The sequence below is a fragment of the Calcarisporiella thermophila genome, assembly GCF_041956535.1.
Source record: "Calcarisporiella thermophila strain CBS 279.70 unplaced genomic scaffold VTP21scaffold_30, whole genome shotgun sequence".
Lineage (NCBI taxonomy): Eukaryota > Fungi > Calcarisporiellomycota > Calcarisporiellomycetes > Calcarisporiellales > Calcarisporiellaceae > Calcarisporiella > Calcarisporiella thermophila.
This window is the reverse complement of record NW_027192220.1, coordinates 169,612-183,852: the sequence shown is the minus strand read 5'-3', so window position 1 is coordinate 183,852 and position 14,241 is coordinate 169,612. Positions and strand designations below refer to the sequence as shown.

The window sequence follows — 14,241 nt, the reverse complement described above, 5'->3', positions numbered from 1 at the left end:
CGCTGCATTTATCATGAAATGTAGTGAATGCTACTTACCAACTATTTAGCGTGAATCGATGGCACAAATGATTGCATTATATTCCATTAGCATCCATCCGGAAAGTTTTGGGGGATCTTAATGTTATTAAGATCCCCCAAAACTTTCCGGAGATACCTTAAATCCTATTGCCAAGGGTTAGCAACGTTTGAAATTCTCATAGTAAATAGGTTAATTAGCTAGTGATTAAAACTTTGGCTATGGATCATTAGAAATAAGTAAAATTATTGACCAATCAAGGCTGATAATTCCTCCATAATTTTGCCTGAAAATTTCACAATCATCCAGATCTTCTCCGTATTTCTCTAGAATGAAAAATGAAAGATGAGAACCAGCTACTTAGAATGGGCTCTAGCTCTAGCCGTATTCTGAATTCATTCACTCCCAAACCGTAGCAAAAAAAATTATTTTTGGCTGGAAGGTTGCTTTTACATTTTTTTTTGGGGGGGGGGAGGGGGAGGGGGAAGCTGAGGGGACAGTTAGACATCATTATGGCTCGGGTCTCTTGGTTAGTGGATCCTAAAATTTGGTGCGTGACATTTTAAAAGGATAACAACATAATATTGGTAAAAAAAAAAAGAACTGCAACGGCGGAGTAAATTAAAAAAAAAAAGAACTCTTTCGGAACTCGAAAAAAGGTGTGCACAGAATATAGAGGATTATGACAAGATGTGGCCACTCTGGAGAGAGAGAGGCAAGGGAGAAAAAGAAAAAAAAAACAAAAAGATAACTGAAAATAAAGATCATAAAAATAAAACAGATAAATAGAGTTTTGAACTATCAGGTAATGAGGGACAAGAAGAAAAACAAAGCAACCGGGTGTAACAAGGATCTATCATGCCATCCAGAGCTCCTCCGCCTCTCCATCAAAAAGATCGAAAGGATCTCCGATGGCCAGATCCAGGGGTGGGGTTGGAATACTCTCCGACTCGTTCTTGAGCCCGTCTTCCACCCCCTCGGCCTTGGGTTCGGCATTCAAAGCGATCGAGTTCTCGGGGGCCTCTTTCTTCTCCTCTGGAGGGGAGGGGAACACAGCGCCCACCCCATTCTCACCACCTCCACTCTCCACCATGGTCGAGGCCGGCTCAGTGAGCCAAGCGTCCTCTCCACGCATCCATCTCTCCTCGCCCAGCCCCACCAAGCTAGAACCGTGGATACGGGCATCGAGGGCGGAGAACCCGAATTTCATCGCGGTGCTGAAGTCGGAAGCAGCCCGCACCGGCTCTCCCTGCTCATTGAGCTTGCATACGTCGAGCAGCAGCTCCTGGATTCGATCCTTAGGATTGGTGGATACAGGCGGCTCAATAGGCAGGGATTTTCTTCCAGAAGGGCCGGCTGGCACCGGTATTCCGGCGGCAGTTGCGGCCACAGTGGTCGCTGACACAGCGGTGGCCCCGGAAGTCGAGGCCATCACCTCCTCGCCCATGCCTTCTCGTCCATCCGGTTTAGTCAATGGTTTCTGAACGGCGCCCGAAACTTGCGAAGCATTCGGTGTAGCTCCCGCGGCAACCTGAGCGTGGGGTTGGTGCGGCATCGACTGGTTCTGCTGGGATGCGATTCCTTGAACACCAGTGGGAATATTTCGCATCGCTTGAGCTGCGTCGTTTGTCATTGGTGCTCCTCCGGGCCCAATGGTCATGCCGGCAGGTGGGCGCGGCATACCGGGTCGCACTTGTAGCTGAGTTGGTAACTGGGCGGGCTTTGCAGTGGGCAGTTGCTGTGTAGGCGCTCGTCCCGCAACCAAGGCAGCCTGATCTACAGCTCCTACTGTGCTGGTGGATGCCGCAGGTAGTGAAGCCTGCTGTTGCATTAGTTGCCCACCCGCCGACGCCAATGACGGGTTGGCGGTAGATCCGATCAAACGGAACACATGCGCGTGCATCAGCCGCAGCTGCTGTTGAATTTGTTCAATCTGGCTCTCCACTAGGCGCAGAGTGGTGTGGTTCTTGGGTTGAGAAGCATTCCCTCCATTCTGCAACTCCTGCTTCAATTTTAGACACTGTTGCAAGCTCTTGATCAGCCCTTGGTATTGTGGATTGGTCTGCAATTGTCGCTGGATTGCCTGTTGCACGGCAAACGGAGGAGTATTTTGAGCGTTGGGAGGTGCTTGCATCTGCTGCGGCATTCCCCCAGGCTGCGTACCCGGCTATAGGATAAAAAATAAATCAATATTAATTCAAATGTCAAAAAATCTTTTACAAAATTAAAACAAAACACCCACTCTCATTTGAGGGCGAACTTGCGAACCGGGAGGCACACCTGGGACGGCCGATCCTGCCATGATATTCCCCATCCCCCCACCAGCACTCACCATCATTTGAGCACCAGGTGCATCGACGGGCAATGCCGCACTCGCGACAGGGCTAGAGTCCGCTATAGAGATCACCTCTTCCTCTTTGGGCGGAATTCCACCAGGTCCACTAATGGATTTCTTTAATTTCTTATTGGGGGGTGACTTTTTATCCTGCAGCTGTCGCTTCGCCCCTACTATAGGCGAAGCATCGGGTAATGGTTCGTGCTGCTGCTGTGGCTGCTGTTGTTGTAGCTGCTGTGAAAGCTGGCCACCAGCCATGGATTGCAAAAGAGACTGCTGTGCTGCCAGATTGGGCTGCGGCTGCGATTGTGGCTGCCCCGTTGGAAGTGACTGTTGGAGTAAGCCCTGGTGAAGCTGCTGAGGAGATCCCACTCCGGTGAGGGAAGGCGCTTGCTGTGGTTGTCCACCTCCTTGCATCGCGTTCATTTGGTTTTTGACCCATGTAATGTAGCGCTCGAATTGTGCCTTAAGGCCATTCACATTTTGGACAGTAAGAAGATATTCGTCGCGTTGAAACGCTTCCACCTGGTCCTGGTACATGTGTTTCTAAGCAAGCAGAATGAAGGATGAGAAACCACAAAGAAATCTGTCCACAGGAACAATCCATCTACTTACCATAATAATGAGATATTTGAGGACTTCGCGACTAGCAGCATGTGCAAATATCGGGAGTGATACCTCAACATTGTGGTAAAGTGGGCTCATATCTGCCATTAACTTTCGAATCTTTGCCTTCTCTTCGTCAGAAAGGCCTTCTCTTGGCTTCGTTTTCACTAGGGATTTCACCGTATATTTAGTTGGCTGCTCCAAGCCACCCGAAAAATATAAACCAAAATTACCTCTAGAAGCCAAATAGTCTCTCTCAATGCTCGCCATTGTGTTTTGTGAAATCATGCGTTGCTGTGCACCTGCCGCCATCATCTGTGATGAAGGCATCATCAACGGTTGTCCAGCTTGCTGTTGTTGTTGCTGCTGCTGCTGCTGCTGTTGCTGGGGCTGCTGAGGCACAGATTGCGCTTGAGGCTGCTGACCTCCTACCCTTGCAATTTGTCCTAATTGTGGGGGAATTTGGGCTTGGGAAATGGATTGTTGTGGAGAGGGTTGCTGTTGGCTCGCGCCAATTCGCCGCTGCTGCTGGGCATCCGCTTGCAGTTGCTGGTGCAGTTGCTGTTGTTGAGATTGAGGTGTTGAAGATCCGAGGCGTTGTGGAGGCATTTGTTGTTGCATCGGATGCTGCTTCGCGGCCACATTCTGACCAGCATTTTGATCCTGTACAAGGAAGGCTTGCTGTATATTTGCGCCGGAGAGGGATAGTGCGTTTTGGTCACCACCTCCTTGTGGGCCAATTAGGCCTTGCGGTAAGCCAGAGAGAAGTTGGTTGGCATTTGTACCGGCTAACGACGAATGCAACGCATCGAGATTCCACCCAGCATTCTGCTGTTGCTGTTGCTGTTGCTGATCCTGAGGTTGAGGCGCCTGCTGTTGCTGCTGCTGTTGTTGCTGCTGTTGTTGCTGCTGCAATTTTTGAAAAAGTGCCTGTTGTTGCTGGGGGGAGAGATTGGCCAAAATTTGCATGAGCATCTGATTCTGAGGCTGCCCTTGAGCTTGTGCTTGCGGCTGTGCCTGAGGTTGTGCCATCATTTGAGGCTGTTGTGGCTGTTGCGGTTGCTGGGGTGGACGTTGTTGCTGCTGTTGATCTGGGCGCTGCTGAGCCTGAGCCATTTGGACACGTCGGAAAAGGGCCAATTGCTCAGGGGTAAGCTGCTGCAGCTGTTGTGGCGTGGGTGCCCCTGCCTGACCGGCGGGCCGTGCCTGGAACATATTTGCTAGTAGCGCCTGTTGAAAGGCGGGAGGAATGCCAGCCTGCATGTTGGATTGACCAGCTGCCTGCCCTGCAGCATTCGGCGGCCGCTGCATCCCTGCTTGCGGTTGAGGCTGTTGCTGCGGTTGTGCAGGAGGTTGTTGTTGTTGCTGTTGTTGCTGTTGTACCAACGCAGCGACTAAATTTTGGAGTTGCTGTTGTGTCGATGGTTGCTGAAGGAGCTGTGGCTGTTGCTGCTGTTGTTGTTGCTGCTGCTGCTGCTGCTGTTGCTGTGGAGGCTGCTGTTGCTGCTGCTGCTGCTGCTGCTGTTGCTGCAATACCGAAGCCATGGCTGCAGGATTAAATCGAAGTTGTGGATTGAGATTGAGGAGATTTTGAGCAGAAAAACCTTGTTGTTGCGGAATCTGTTGCATTGCAGGTCTCGGCTGATCCTGCTGCTGCTGTTGCTGCTCTTGATGTAGACGGGTTCGTAAAGCTTGAAATAAGACAAGGCAGCGCTTCAAGTACTCCTCCTAATAACGAAAAAATGAGTACTCATTTCTTCATGGAGAGGGTCGGAATTTAGATTAATATGAGAATCACCTTGCTAGAAGACCCATAGTAGCTCTTTTCTTCAATATTACTTGCGAGATTGCGAATTTGATCATCCGACCTACCGTGGATGCAGCTATAGAGATTTTTCATTCTAGAGAGGAGAGAGCAGTTAATGAATTAGCTTCAATGATACAGCCGCCTTACAGTGGCACTTACAATTTATTGATAACCTCATTGCGCTCCTCCTGCGGAACATTGGCCCGCCAGTCACCCCCAATAGATTGTGCCATATCGCGCAAACTATTCTGTGATCAACACGGTCGATTTGAATACTGCCAAAGATAGAGGACAGGGATATGAAAGAGATAAATTTAGAACTTCAAGAGGCGTTCGCACCAAGATCCAATGGGGCAACTTTGTATCAAGCGAGTATTTTTTTAAAAATTAAGGTGAGGGAAAAAAATAAAATAAAGAAAATAGAAATATCAGCAGAGATTGCGTAGGCCAGACAGATCTAGCATAACTTAGAGTAGACGGAAGGGAAAAAGTATCATGCGAAAAAGACTTATTCTTGCCTAGGCCAATGAAACCACATCAACATTAAAATGGCTAGAACTGTTCAATGATACTTAAAATTGGAAGGGAATAAAAAAAGCGGGACAGGTTCGCAGTTGACAAAGAGCAAACCCTCCCCCCTGGTGACGTCGTCACTGATGGAGAAGATTGCCACCACACTACCATTCAAATTTCATTGGGCGGGAAGAGAATGACACTTGAGCCGTATTTCATGACTGGACGCAGATAGGATCATTTTCGGGAGATATGTTCAAACAATTAAGCACGACTGAGATAAAAAAAGTATACAACCATTGCTACAGCCTCTCCCTCCACCCTCCTTAATTCCAACCCATATCGCGTAGCAATGGGCACTAGCTGGCCGGAATACTACATGCGGCTTCTAGGAAGGGTTTCCCCGGTACAAGGAGTCCATTTCTTTCCATATCCAAAAGAGATCCGAAGAGAGGATGGATTCGGCCAAACTGACTCCCCATAGAGATCAAATCTTTTAGGGGCTTCACTGTACTCCTATGCAAGGCTGGCCTTTGAATCAAAACGCAGAGTTTGCCGAATGTGTTGTTGTTTGACATTTCTTTGAGCGTCAATAGGATATGCCTAGTCGGAGAAATCTGCACTTATGGTTGTATCGAGTAGCCGAGACTGTACCTCAGTCCAAAGTCGAAAAAGTCGAGAATCTTGCACCCCACATAAAGAAACCCTCAAAGCTCGTCGCGCAACAAACAAACGATTATTAAATTATTAATTCCACAACTTGGACCTCTTTTCCAAGATTCAAGCTCAACAAACGCAAACTGGAAGTGAAAAAGGGAGATGGCTTACCCTTTCACAGGCTTGCTTTATCTACCGTAAAAAGGATAATCGATAAAGCAAGCTGTTCAATATATTAAGAACTTGCACCCCGCTCGTCATTTGTCTTAATCGCGAATCATCAAGAAGAGATGATCTCGCCTCTAGTTTCGAAACCTTGTCTGTTCAGGTATGATTAACGAAACTATGTTATACTCTTTGCATCCCGCGTAGCTACATGAATCCAGTGCGAATAAATGCGAACACGAACGCGAATGTGAATGTGAACATGGACATAGTCACTCAAATTTTATTAGATCAAACAATTCACCAAGGTTTCTCCTGTCGTTACCGTGGGGTTTATCTAAAAAGGCTCCTTTTCTTGATTGAAGAAAACTACTAACTAATAGGGAGCAATTGGATCGATTACAACGGTCAGATTTGTTCGCGTTAATCAAGCTTTATCCTTAGTTTGCCCTTGATTCATCCTTAGGGCTTTCTAGTGTGACAAGTGGAGAGACCTGGATCCGAAGCACCATTGAACACACACCCGGTTTCAGTGGTCTGTAACATCATGCGGCAGAATTAGGTTTCAGGTCTTATGCGTATTCAAATAATTCTCTAATATCATGTTATCCAAGGGGTAGATATGAATGGCATAATTAGCAGTTGATGTCTATTATGCTTTAGCCCATTATATATATTCCCAAAGAGAGTCCATTTTAACCGTGTCAGAATTATTGGCTGTGATTGGTTTGTCTCCACTTCTCTAATCCACTTTGATATCCTTTTGCTCTTTCACAATACAGCACTAAAAGTAAAGGTGGAATTCTCTGCTCTTATACACTTTTACCCATTTTCTCAGTCAACAAATGAAAATTATCTAGTCAAAATTTCCCGGTTTGATTTCATGAACTGCCTACGATTTAGCTTCAAATTGAATTTACCAAGCTAAAACTATATACAATCAACTTCAAATATAGCTAATATTTAGGGAACAAGAGGGAGCCCACTTACTCTCTTTATTTTATAAAACGTAATCATATTAACTCGCCTGGATGGAGGCCAGAAGATTTCGCGCAACTTTTGCTTCCATTTAGAATTTAATAATTTTCGTTTAGGACTTGCTAGTTGAATCTATCTATGTTAAGCAGAAAATGCGTGCTTACAAATAAATATATTTCGAAAGAGAGGAGCTTATTTATAGAATCAATTTTCCTAAGACCAATATTATGTAAGAGACTTCTAATAAGAAAGTACGTGCATATTTTTCAAACCTTTCCCGGTGATCTCTTACGAATTTTATTGGGGTTTTCTCGATTACATGTGCCAAACTATATATTCAGTTTAGTTACCACTATCATTCCGTAGATTATATCTTTCTAGTATCACGAGAAATACAAATAGGTAAACCTACATTCCTAACTTGTTGAAAAGATAAATTTTCCAGGTGATCAAGAACACTTGCAAATTCATGCAATTGTTAATTGTTAAGTTGTTTAGTTATACACTTGGAGAGGTTTAAACCGCGTAAATTTATGCAGAATGCAAAAGCGACTTGCTTACTAACATAATCGATCTTATACGGATACCTCCAGTCTCATTACCGCTAAGCCGAGATCCCAACATGGGTGAGGGGCATCGGAAGAAAACTGCCACTACTGCCATTGTAGCCACGATTCGAGATCATTCATGTTATGAATATAAATATAATAGCAAGGAGCCACGAAAATAATAAAAAAACTCGGATTAATTACTACTTCAATGTTTTTGGAGGTGATCCCGGCAAGGTTAATTGTATGTTAGACTTCCATACGAAATATACCAGGATAACTCCGAGAGGTTTCTTATCAACTGGGTGAAGGCCGCAGCTATCCATTGTTGTCCATTTGAAACGCAACTGAAATGAGACTTTGTAAATATGCATAACGGCCGAAACTTAACCAAAATTCGATGCCTCCTGAAATTAAACGAGGCTAAATCTCTAATTTAAGAGGAAATTTCATATTGATCAATGTCTTATTAATGCCAAAAATTTGGGACGTTCATTTTCGGGCAGGATGTCATAGTCGCACCCGAGCATTATAAACGCTTGGAAACCCCACGATCCTGGAATGCTCATCGACCAGTATCTCATTATTGATATGATCAAGTTTTTTGGTATTTTACCGTGGAATATAATTGATGATATCCCCTCAAAAGCATGATTGCATGCATATTACACACTTAAGATTGACACTTATTGTTATTCGTTGACTCAAGCTTGATTGCTAAATGAAATTTTCTTTTGTTCTATGAGAGTAGAAAACTCAGATACTCTTGCTGTGGACCATCAAGTTTAAGAGAGTATTTCCACAAGTATGAGTTCAAGCATAATTCAAGTTATATCCTAATACCGACGAGTAAATAATAGCGTTGGCCTCGAGTGTCCAGTTGCCACCAATTAGATTAATAAAGTAATCAGTAGTGTTTGGAGTTATTTGTAGCAAGCTTACAAATGCTTTGATTAAAGTCATCACTCAATTTTTTTGTTAAAGATTAAGAGTGAAAAGTTTTGATATAAGCTATGGTTGCTAAGTCGATGACGCAAAGCTATAGCTTAAATAAAACAGCTGAGGGACAGGCTGCGATTTCTCAACCTCTCATATGTATTGAGCAGCTTGAAGAAATGAAGGACGTCTGTCATGTTAAGCATTGATGGGTAATGAGTCGGATCATTTTCGACCCTGGCTAGTATAAGTAAAGATAGGGGCAGCTCCTATCTCATAGCAACGTCACCATCATTTTAATCATTTAAAATTGAAATGACGCGAAGCGAACAAAGAAATTTCTTAGTTCCAATTTCTTCCTGCGTAAGTGAGCGATTGGGAATGAATACAAGTTAGGACTGAATTCTGAATCAATGGTGGATTTCAAGGATGGAGGCCTTGTTGTACCTATGATTCGGAGAGAGATTTGATTATTCAAATGACCAGTATTCTGGGCGCTATTAGCTGGACTTGTAGAATGCAATCGGATGCTCACCGAGGTGCTGAATACATTCTACTCAGATTTCTGGAGTGAATCAGGTTTGCTAGGTCGATTTTTAGCTCTTAGATGAACCGTTGATTTCCTTGCTTTTAAGACGGTGGGTATCTGTTATCTATTCGATCTTAGCGCACAGATTTTAAAAGACGCTAGAGCATAGCAGGCCAGGTCTTTGTATCTGCATTATACATATTTGGTTTGATGGATAATCTCTTATCCCTCCTATATCATCAGACCAATTTGTAAAACAAGGTGTAGAATAACTATAAGAGAAAGTTATACTAAAATGCCGTGGTCCAAGCCACCCATCAAGCATTTACCATCCATACTCTATTCCATTTTGGACGATTAAGCTGATGCGAAAAGATCCGTGCGGGGACAGTCCCTAAGCTTCTATCTCCTTTGTGCTCTTCAATGTGCGGATGGGATTCTCATGGCCTTTGGGGTGCGCTTGCTGTTGAGAGAGCCCATGGCTCAACGAGGTAGTTTAGGAGAAAGCGTAGTTGAAATGGATGGGGTGAAGTGGAATGTGTAACTGTTAGAGCCTGCTGAATTCCTAGGGTTGTGCAAGTTATCACTATGGGAAAATCTTGATATGGCAATCGCGGATCTGTTTTCCTCGTGTAAATACAAACAGACTGATTGGTCAACATTAATAATCCAAATGTTTTTTTTTCAGCGTTCGTCAGATTTTGGGCAATTCTTTCTCTTGAATTATTTCAGCCTAGTCATGCAAAGATAGCAAAAAACTGCCATTTGTATCGAAGACTTTGCAATGACAAACCCCAGCAACCCCTACTCGCTTGTATCAAACCTCAACATTTTGTCTCCAGACGACTCCCCTACCATGTCAGAACAGGATTTGGAGCGTGAGCTCTCACTTTGGACCAACGCACAATTTACATTCGACAATGCTGTACATGAAAAGCCCACTAAAGTAGCCGAGGAAGAATTCAAACAAGATATCCTAGAGTTCCTTGACTTCGGTATGTCCATTTTACTACTCTAATTTCTTTGCCTTTGATATCGGTTAACCATATCTCTTTCTTCCCTCTCATTATTAGATCTTGCCTCTGCACACGCCCCAGCAATAGATGATCAAAAGACTCTTCTCGAATCGCATGATGGGTTTACAAACACCACGGGGAATGGCCAAAACTTTTTAGCGACCTTATCCACATTTATCCCTAGTCCACAGCAAGCCCCAGTCCAGCAAACAACCTCTTCTTCTTGGGTTGCTCCTAACCGCGGAGGTTCCTCATACCCAGCCATTCTTCCCGCTCCTCTCACTGCCCTTCCCAACGTCCTGCAAGATTCCATCCCGCAGTCTACACCCACTTCCCCAGAACCGCAGACTCGACCTGCCCATGGATACACTAACGCGACTTCTGGGCAAAAGCGCACCCGCCCCACCATTGATCTCTCGACTATGGAACTTGTCTCTCCCGACGGATCCCGGGCATCCGTGGATCCTGAAACTGCAGCCAAAATTGCTGCCGAAGAGGATAAGCGCCGGCGAAACACCGCTGCTAGTGCACGCTTCCGTGTCAAGAAGAAGATGCGTGAGCAAGCACTGGAGCGGACCGCACGTGAAATGACAGCCAAGGCAGAAGGCCTAGAGCAACGTGTTAAGGAGTTGGAGATGGAAGTCACCTGGCTTCGCTCACTTGTCGTGGAAAAAGACTCGCGGCTCGCCGATTTAGTATCCGACCCTGCCAAACGGAGGCGCTTAGATTAATGTATAATAATAATCGTTTTTCATTAAAAAAAATGAAAATTAACAAAAACTAAAGACTATTCATGACCGGACAATTTTCATTGCCGTTGTTTTTTTTCCCTTTTATTTCCTCTCATTGCTTTGTATTCTGGATATTTATTATAATATATATTTGATCCAACCCCTTTCAGCATATCTTCTCTCCTGAATCTCACTAGCTACTTGTGGCGCAGTTAATTACGCGACCAAGTTCGCGATTTCTTTTTATTTTTACTCGCGTTTTTCTCCTATTGCCAAACTGCCCAAACAGAAATAATGGACCACGACTCGGAAGTCGCCAACGGCGCAGCGCAGAATGACACGCCTGCGATTGACAATCTTATTAGTGTTGGAATTCAGACGGATGACATAGACCTCGAAACTCTTGCCTTTGAACAGCGTAAGAGACGCGTACAAAATGGAATGAATGAGGAAGACATGCCTTCGAATCGGCGCAACACTACACTTTCTACGTTTGGTACTAATAAATCAGAATCACGCCGCTCTGCCCGTCCACGGCGATCGGTGAGCATGCTCGAGGATTCTGCAGAGGAGGATTTCGTGGATGACGAGGATCACAAACTAGACATTGAGGCGGAGGAAGAAGCTATTTTGGAGATCGATGAAGAGAATGGGGCTAAACCCCGAGGACGAAAGAAGACCGGGAAAACTACTACGGTAGCAAATGCTAAAGCGAAAGGAAAGCGGCGTGGGAAAGCTACAGTAAAGGAAGAAGGGGAGGAAGAGGAGGATGGCGATGAGGATATGAAGAAAACAAAAACTACAGGGCGAGGAAAGGCAAAAGGCAGAGGAAAAAAGAAAAATGCAGATGCTAATGAAGGTAAGCAATTGCATCTTTCTAGTGTTGGCTGTGGACTAACCTTATGATCGATCGAAGAAGAAGACGAAGGCGAAGAGAAAAAAACGACAAAAGTCAAGCGAGTAGTAAGTATTGAATGGCCTTCTGGTGGCGAAAAGTCCTTAACGAGATCTTTTTTCTTGGAAATAGGCAAAGCCAAAAGTGGCAGACACGGCAAAAGCCAAGGGGAAAAAAACTGTCACAGCTCCTCAATATGATCCCGAGGTTGTTAGGGAATTGGCTGCGGAGAGCCCTGACTCTTTCTGGACATTCCATGCAGACAGTAATCACGGCATGATCGACTATATTAATGAAGACAATCCTCTTACCACTCTTCCTGTCGCAATTGAAGACCAAGGTTAGAATGTTTTTCAAGTCCATCAATGACATAATAGTGATTTCAATACTTTTATTTTTCAGCTCCGATAACCGGCATGGTCTTGTCTCCAGATGGTACTATGTTAGCTACATTTTGCAATATGGGATCTTGCAAAATCTGGGATATTGAAAATGACTTCAAACTATTACGAAAATTAAGAGATACTAACGTAAGTGTCTGATTCGTATTTTTTTTATTTCAAAACTAAGATCCCAATTTTCCCTATTCCTGTTCAAAATTCTTGTTTTTAGGAAAAAAACATTGACGAATTTTTTGTTGGACGTTTCACTCCAGAGCAAGAGCTCTTGGTAGTGGGTGGAAAGCTTAAAGATCGGCACCGGTGGTCGGCTGAAGACGATGATAATCATATCATGCCTTGTCCGTTGAAGGTACTAATGAAGAGATTTTTTTTTGGAGAAGCAGAGTTATTTAGTAGGAAAACTCCTGAGTAGATTTTCGATTTGGAGACCGGGTCAGTCATTGCGCAACTTGAAGGGCACGCAGAAGAAATTCTCTGCGTGAAGAGCGTGGTATTCAAAGGAGAGCACTATTATATCAGTACCAGCCAGGATGGGTATATCATCAAATGGCATGTTAAGAGCGACTGGACGTAAGTGATTTACCCATCGATAAATCCTATACTCTAAATTAATTGCTCCATTTTTTCGCTTCGTAACAGTACGTTGATTAGCTCAACTAAGATGGAGGACGGCTACACATGCATGGCCTTCACCGTCTCTTTCGTCCCCGGGACGGGCAACAAATATTTCTTGGCAGCTTGTGATGAAAACATTTGTTTATTCGATTTTGAGGAGGCACATGTGAGTCGCTATAGTGGTAGCACTATTGCTTTTCAATGTAGCCATAACCTATCTTTCTACTTATGAAGATTATGCAAACTTTCCCCGAGATCTATTCCTCGTACTGTGACTGCGGTAAATTTATTCGCTGGTTGGATGCTGACGACGAGTATCAGGTGGGCGCCGACGCAGACGCGAACGAAGAGAGTATCAGGCACGCCTATTTCGTGACAAGAGGAGCAGAACTCTGCGACTTGGAAGATGGAACAATATGTAGGTGAATGGATTTTCTGCCCGACGAGAATTCGTGTAAGCTAATTCAAATACGACCTGTTTTGACTTTAGCATCCACACCCAACACATGTACATTACATAAACTTGTTTACCCAACAGAGCTGGGAGGGAAGTTTGAGCTAGAGGAACTAATGCGGTATAAGCATCCGGAGTGAGTTCACCCGTTGCAAAAGAAATTCTCACCCCCATTTACTTATTTGATTTTTTTTTCGATTTTTTTTCAGTTATTATGCAAACTCCTGGCTCATGAAGATCGCGTCCAACGGACGTTATCTAGCTGCGCCCACCATTCAAGGACAGGTGTTCATCTATAATTTGAAGAGCGGGGACGTGACAGCAATTCTGAAGGATCACGAAGATTTGGAGGTGCGAGACGTCATCTTCCACCCGTATCGGCCACTCTTATTCACCAGTGGGGATGGTAAGTTTCTAAACCAGAACAATGCTTCGATCATTGGCGAATACCAACGCTCGTATCTATATATGCGTACGTGCTTCTATACTAATAATGTATATATTCTCTCCTATTTTAGATGGAAGAGTTAAGGTATATACATACGAGTCTTGTCGTGATGAAGAGGAGAAGGCACAGATTATGGAGGAATATGTAGAAGCTGGGAACGCAGATTCATCAGAGCATGATGGTAAAGAGTCGGGTGTATTAAGGGAAAATAATATCGAGACTGAAGAAATGATAGCCGCCATGAAAATGGAGGAGCCGATTGATATTGCCTAAAGATATTTTGTTTTTTTATTCACTATCTTATGCTTATATTTTTGATGGATAGCGTTATATGTATACAGTTGATATATAACAGCTTTCATTTTCCATAACTTGCATTTGTGTCTTTTCAATATAATTATTGCTCATCCGAGGAGACGACACCTTTAGTAGCCTTTATCACGATATACATATCTAAACTTGAAGTACACCTCAAAGTATGTAAGGTGGCAAATCTACAAAAAAAAACTGGCAATATAAATGGTGCAGTATCGTATGTATTCTTTGAAATTAGATTATAATTTGATTAGAAAAGTCTAGCCGAGATAGA

The 14,241-nt window shown here is 44.1% G+C and overlaps 3 protein-coding genes across 3 annotated transcripts; 2 read left to right on the top strand and 1 right to left on the bottom strand.

Moving 5' to 3' along the window:
- Positions 1–874: 874 nt before the first annotated feature.
- On the bottom strand, positions 875–4,999 carry VTP21DRAFT_7503 (uncharacterized protein; the record flags this gene model as incomplete). The annotated part of the gene is made up of 6 exons (XM_069398252.1): positions 875–2,185; positions 2,261–2,899; positions 2,969–3,126; positions 3,193–4,687; positions 4,758–4,860; positions 4,926–4,999. 6 exons carry the CDS (start codon positions 4,997–4,999, stop codon positions 875–877), a joined length of 3,780 nt encoding a protein of 1,259 aa, XP_069246501.1.
- A 4,877-nt stretch (positions 5,000–9,876) lies between these two features.
- Positions 9,877–10,839, top strand: VTP21DRAFT_7502 (uncharacterized protein; the record flags this gene model as incomplete). Its single annotated transcript, XM_069398251.1, has 2 exons — positions 9,877–10,087; positions 10,166–10,839. The coding sequence occupies 2 exons, from the start codon at positions 9,877–9,879 to the stop codon at positions 10,837–10,839; spliced, it is 885 nt and encodes a 294-aa protein (XP_069246500.1).
- A 294-nt stretch (positions 10,840–11,133) lies between these two features.
- VTP21DRAFT_7501 (uncharacterized protein) lies at positions 11,134–13,925 on the top strand (the record flags this gene model as incomplete). The annotated part of the gene is made up of 11 exons (XM_069398250.1): positions 11,134–11,698; positions 11,756–11,802; positions 11,867–12,074; positions 12,137–12,264; positions 12,347–12,484; positions 12,548–12,705; positions 12,775–12,916; positions 12,985–13,168; positions 13,241–13,340; positions 13,414–13,610; positions 13,723–13,925. 11 exons carry the CDS (start codon positions 11,134–11,136, stop codon positions 13,923–13,925), a joined length of 2,070 nt encoding a protein of 689 aa, XP_069246499.1.
- Between the last annotated feature and the right edge of the window lie 316 nt (positions 13,926–14,241).